The 6196-nt window shown below is 44.8% G+C and overlaps 1 protein-coding gene across 1 annotated transcript in view; it reads right to left on the reverse strand.

Annotated features, from left to right (window-relative positions):
- The window catches only part of PHALS_13012 (Epidermal growth factor-like domain), a gene marked incomplete at both ends in the record, with an annotated part of 2684 nt that extends 1679 nt beyond the window's left edge, over positions 1 to 1005 (reverse strand). The window contains one exon of the mRNA XM_024728677.1: positions 13 to 1005. Within this exon, the coding sequence (XP_024579131.1) occupies positions 13 to 1005 (993 nt within the window). The remainder of the gene's footprint in view (positions 1 to 12) is intronic.
- Positions 1006 to 6196: the final 5191 nt, after the last annotated feature.

The raw sequence follows: 6196 nt of genomic DNA on the forward strand, positions 1-6196 counted from the left end.
ACATTCGCAAACCATGGCCATACTTGAGGTTGAGTTTGCTGTCCTAGTCTGTAGAAAACGTGTAGAACTAACGCCTTGGTCAACAGATCCAACCATGGTCAAGTTAGCATCAGATCCAGTTACGTTCGTGTCAGCAGCAGCCGATCCCGACGGAGCGCTAGTAGTGTTGGAGCCTCCTGGGGCAACGGACGGAGCAGCCACACACGAGCCACGACCATTGCAAGCTTTGGAAGACGAGGGGTCACAGAATGCACACTGGTCACCAGTCGTCCCCTCCTCGCACTCACACTCTTGGGTCGTAAGGTTGCAAGTACCGGCCTGGCATTGTGACTCAAGCGTACATTTGTTCGATTCAATGCCTTGACAGTATGTTCCGTTGTAGCCCACATTGCACTCACAATAAAATTGCCTCGACCCTGGCGAGTCAGGGGTACATGTGCCACGACCAGAGCATACGACGTCCGAGTCTTCCGCATTGTTCGGATTCACACACCCTTCATTAATAACGCCCGTGTAATTCATCTCTCTCGACAGTGCATAGTTGTCCGAGTCTTCATCAAACAAAAGGTTCGAGCCGTCGAAGTCCACACAAGCGAAAATCACACCAGCGGTCACGGCTTCCGAGCCCGAGCCCGCAGTCATGTCCATACACGATACGTAGCCGTCAGTGTTCGATCCCGAGAAGGAATCATTAAGACACTGGTCTGTGCCCGAGGGAAGCTGATAGGCACATACACTACTAATGGACTGGAACGCAGTTTTCCACGTCGAAAACGATGGGCATAATCCGGGGAATGTGCCGGAGCAGACGTCACCCTCTCGTTCGTAAGGAAGACATTGCTTCACGTCTTCAATGCCCGAGCGCGTAGTCTGTACACTAATGCACACATAATTATCTTCACAGGAATCGTCATTCTTACAATAGCCAGGTTGTCCAGAACCGGACGCGGCTTCAGCAGTCGTACAAACTGCCGCGATTGCCGCAATATACGCGATCGCATTCATTCTTGTCGACTAAAGTTTACACTGATACAAAGTCTTACGGCAGAGTCTCTTTGCAAGCAAAAGAGAAAATGACGCAGCTGCGCCAAGCATCTGGAAGATGCGGAGGGAGAGAGCGAGAGTGGTGGTCACGTTGTGGCGACCAGACTTTACTTGGTTATTGTAAGGAAGAAGCAAGTTATCGGAAAATCCTAAACTTAACAGCTGGCTTGTGCAATGTGGATTGATTTTTTTTTTCAGCCGATCCCTGAGAAAGCCGTAGCTGTTGGGCAAACAGTAAGTACGACAAACGCTATTTTAATGCTTTGTGTGGGCTCAATGGTGACAGAAAACAGCGTTAGATAGGTAAATGATAACTGCTATTCTATGCATAAATATCCAGACATTTGTAAAATGGAAAGGTCAGTTCTTGATACTGCATGGTGCAAGACATGTGAAAGGAAGGCCAAAAAGAAAGTCAACTGCATATATCTCTACTACTATCAAGTCCTGGTCAGATCATGTTTGCAAAGATATTCATACATGATTCATGGCCTTACGAAGTCATGAAAGCGACAAATTTGACTCGCACTGTCTCACTTTGTCAGGACTGAATCAGATTCATGTCAAATAATCGAGGATTGAATTTGCACGTGCTTGTGTTATGGCAAACTAAGCGGTAAGTTCTACAAGGTAGACAGAGTGATAAACTCTCATGGCTCTCCTTTCTTTCCAAGAGATTCTAATTTGATACGAATGAAGCGACTCGTAGGACAAACTGTACTAATAGTTGACGTGTCGCAGCTTCAAAGATTTGCTGCTTTTTAAATTTTCAGAACAGCCAGCATAATCTGGTTTTAGTCTATAACCAACCTTTAGCCTTCAATTACTTAATAAGCGCCTTCAATTACTTTACTAATGTATGTAGCTAGCATAGAATTAATCGATGAGCATGTATAACCTCTTTTTCTCCATTTGGGGAATTTGACACGCCATAAGGTAGGGTACATTGTAATAGTCGGAACTTTCTTTCCTCATCGAGAGTTTGTCTAATGGGAAATCATGATTCTTCCTTTACATTTACCTCCGCTGAATTACTAGCACGTTTTTGTAATTTTTGTAATCAGGATATGTGAATTAAACCGACGATACTTGTTTGCCCTTGTACTTTGTGTGATACCTGTATCATGTTCGAACGACTTTCAGTTTGTGCCTGTTTTAAAATTCACAAACATCATTGTGGGCGAGGCTGCAAAAACTACTCTATAGACCAACGACTGAGAATATGAAACGTTTGCTGTAACGTGGTCTGATTGGTAGCATGTCGGTACTTATATATCTAGTATATTTGAGATCGACAGAGCGTCAATAGCAAGTCAAAGTATAAGCAAACCACTTAGCTGTGAAGGGTAAAGCTTGCTTTGACTACTCAGTGACGGAAATCTACCGGTATACCGGAATACTAAACCACATGCAATTTTACGTACTTCTCAGCCAAAATCTTGATTGGTGGATACTATCATCAATCGGCGGAGTTAAAATAATCGAATATATAAGTTGACAGCCGAGCAGTGTACTTGCGTTTCGCGTCTTCAGAAACAATCAAACGGGGTTGCCGGGCACATTGCATAGAGAAGGCTCCAACTCTGCGAGTCCGCGTCTATGAAAACACAAAGGATGGACTCGTATGCCCCACCCAGCTGCAACACCGAGAGGTCATAACTGACTAGTCTGCTCATTAGCTCAAGAATGACGTGCACATAGATTAAGTTCAGCTTAAACTGATGCTGAAAATATATCTGTTTTACTTTATGCAATAATAAAACCCTATGTAATGTGTAGTGTGAGGTCAGAAACCCAAGTATCGCACAGACTTAACCTTCTCGAAATCCATAATAAGCATTTCACTATGTCATGATGCTTCACTTTTGGTACTTCTGAGCTTGTTTCTCAGTACGCTCAAAATGGTGTAACGTGTTCAAGCAATACGACATGATACGTACCCCGTTACACACTCCTCCACCAAAAACATATACGACATGGGATCACATACAGACAAGTCGCACAAAAGAAAACGCTTTAAGAAAACCCACTTCGGCAGGAGTTTCCCCCAAACTCACCCGCCATTATCTGCTTTAAACGCATAGAGATACATTTATATCTCTTTTAAAGTATCAACATGGCTTAATTAGCAACTGCGAAAGGCGCAGTTCTATGGTCGATTATATTTCGGCTATATTAGGCGAGGCCACCGAGTTGTGCAATAAGCATTAGCATAGTAACTCTCCAAGTCCCGACATGGGATATGTTTCCATGAGTTGGTCGCTTCGTGCCTCTTACGTACGGCGAAAGATGTGACGACACCCTGTCACAGACTCACCCTATCGTTTAATCTGTATTCAATAAGCTAGGCGTAGCTCAGCGAGCCATGCTTGCCCATAAGCAAGCGCAAGGGGTGAAGACACTTTTGCAAACTCAAATACGTTGTGGTTATGAGTTCAGGTCATCAGAAATTACCCGCTGCGCCGCGACAGAGTTCATCTTTGCCCATACAGGCGAGTATTCCGCTAACCGAAAGCAAGCTGCGCACTCGAAAGCTGCTTCGAGAGCGCTTTCTGGTCCCACAGGTCACAATTCTCGAAAAAAATTGCACCGAGAGCAGCACCAGCTGGGTAAATACGCACCCTTATGAGGTTAACACTGGTACCAAGCACTAGTAAAATTGCCAAAGAGTACCTCACTCAATTCGCAAATTGGACGAAAGAATACATATTGCCTCTTCACTACAAGCCGGCTTCAGTAAATAAGCAGTCGGACTACAGCGTCGTTTGATGCTTGCCTTTGCGAAACGCAATCACGATGTCGACGTCAAGGCGGACGCTCACTGTCGGCAGCCTGGCTCTACTCTGCTGGAAATGCTCTCGAGTTGGGTGAAGGTTTGGCTGCACCCGCTAGTCGCAAGCGCATGGTGGTGAACAACATTATCTTTTCTCCCATAGTGATGAAGACAGAGCGTAAGCCAAAAAGTAAGCAGCAAAGGCTTTCAAGCAATCTTGCCGTAGTGGAAATTCGAGCTTTCATAAGTTTCTATAGTGAAGATATCCCTTACACTTGGCCTTGTTCGGATTACACCTTTGGTAAATACTCCGGCTGAAAGTCTATTTCACATAGAAGTGGGCCGCATCTCGCTCATCGACAAGACCCGGCGATGGGGGACTCTTACTGCCTAGCCTGAATGCGCATTCTCAATTGTGGTGGCGCATCGACGCGCGTGCGGTATGTTGTTTAGATTACTTGGGCGATAGAAGACAAGACTTAAATCGAATTGTTTAGTTCTTAGCTCGCGAAACGAGTTGCTACACATAAGGGTGTTACTGGTTATCGTGTCGTCTACTTTCAGTGGACATTCGGTAATTAGCTCGTACTGATTCTCTACTGATATTGTCTAATTACTGACTCACAGATATCTGACAGATATACCGTCGCAGGTCGAGGCATTTCCTCTTCAACATTGCCGATACTGCCATCCTGATGATTTTTTAGGCTGCGCAATCGAACTGGTTGTCCTTACCCCAAGCTTAAGCCAACGATTTAGCTACATGGGAAAGTCTGGGCGTCCTCGAAAGAGGACATTGCATCTGAATGGTTTGTGAGGCCAAGGGCGTAACACAACCTTAGTATGTTAACGTAATATCCCGACATGGTGACTTTCTCTTGGGAAATTGAGCTTAAAGCTTATTTCCTCTCTAGGTACGACTGTAAGCGGTACAATGTAGCGAGGGTGCAACTTAGTCACATATACATCTGATTTGATATGTGAATTTTGGTAGGCGGTAATGAAAAATACCTTTTGAATCTCTACAAACTTATGGAGTCTCGTCTGCATCTGCATGTCGCTTTCGTATTCTGGCTTTCGGCCGTATTGTCACATACTTGGCGTATGACGATCAGTTTGTCTCGGATATAAACAGATCAAATGTATCTATACTTGTAGTTGGGCTGGTAAAAGCAAGCCAATTCGCATCGATAATTTCAAGCCCACCAAGACCGAAATAATTTTGTGGTTGAACGGAAATGAGTCTAATCATGTGCTGCGTTACCCAACGCGAACTCAAGAGTGGAAACCTTTCACCTCAGCGTTGCGGTGGCATCATACCTGTCTTTTGTGGGAGCATTTAACTCAAGCACTGCAATAACATCGCGCCTGCTCTTTACGCGTTTCGCCTGGCCTTTTGTCTGAGTAGATCTGCGGTGGACATTTCGAATCGAATGCCGTAAACTTCAAGCAAAGTTTCCCAAAAACATCTTGTAAAGTGTGGATCCCGATTCTGAACAATGGTAACTGGAAAGTCTTCTTGATGAAGTGTTGTAGTGGAACAGCCCGGCTGCACCCTCACTGGTGACAGTGTCGCTGGCAGCAGCGATATGAGCCTTCTTGCTGAAATGGTATAAGCGCATAAGCAGATATCACAAAACCGACATTACCCGACGAGTCTTTTGGAAGACCATAAAAAACTGAAGGCCGGTGGATTCTTGAAACTCTGCCATAATTTGCATACTGTTCAAGTGCACTGCCGCATGCGGTGAGATTCCAATTCATAGACACGTTTCACACGTGAGCACATACGAGCTGACCCTTGACTGCATGTTGAGCTGCGGGTGCATTGCACTTTTGAGTCGCATGTCTGCTCCTTGTCGAATCGGCCATTCAAAGACGATCATGTGCCTCTAACAGTATTTTCTAGCTGAGGCCCCCGTCATGGTGTGCATCACACGCTGATTTTTCGCTGGGTCGGTGCTGAAATACTGCAAGCCTTAAAAGAGAGATAACGGTACGGGCGCTCAAAAAAACATTTCAAAAAAATCGCTAGCTACTTTTTACCCAATTTATAAGCCATGCTACACATAATGCACCTGAACCGTGTGTTATACAGATCACCTCGTCGATGCGCGACCTCACCGTCGCGTCATTCTTAAGCGTATTTATCGCCACATCAAGCCGATCTCCATACCTTACTTCGAAAGGATAATCAGCTAAAAACGATAATTAAATCGTCATTTTCTGTGTAAAATTAGGGACGACGACGCGGTGCGCACCGGCACATAATTCGTATAGCTTACGAGCCCCAAAAGTTAAGCTGGGGTACCTTGAACTGGGCATAAGATACTTTATAGCAAGTAGCTTCTTTTATGAGCCTGATATATATATATATAT

The sequence above is a fragment of the Plasmopara halstedii genome (assembly GCF_900000015.1).
Source record: "Plasmopara halstedii genome assembly, contig: Scaffold_650, whole genome shotgun sequence".
Classification (NCBI taxonomy): domain Eukaryota; phylum Oomycota; class Peronosporomycetes; order Peronosporales; family Peronosporaceae; genus Plasmopara; species Plasmopara halstedii.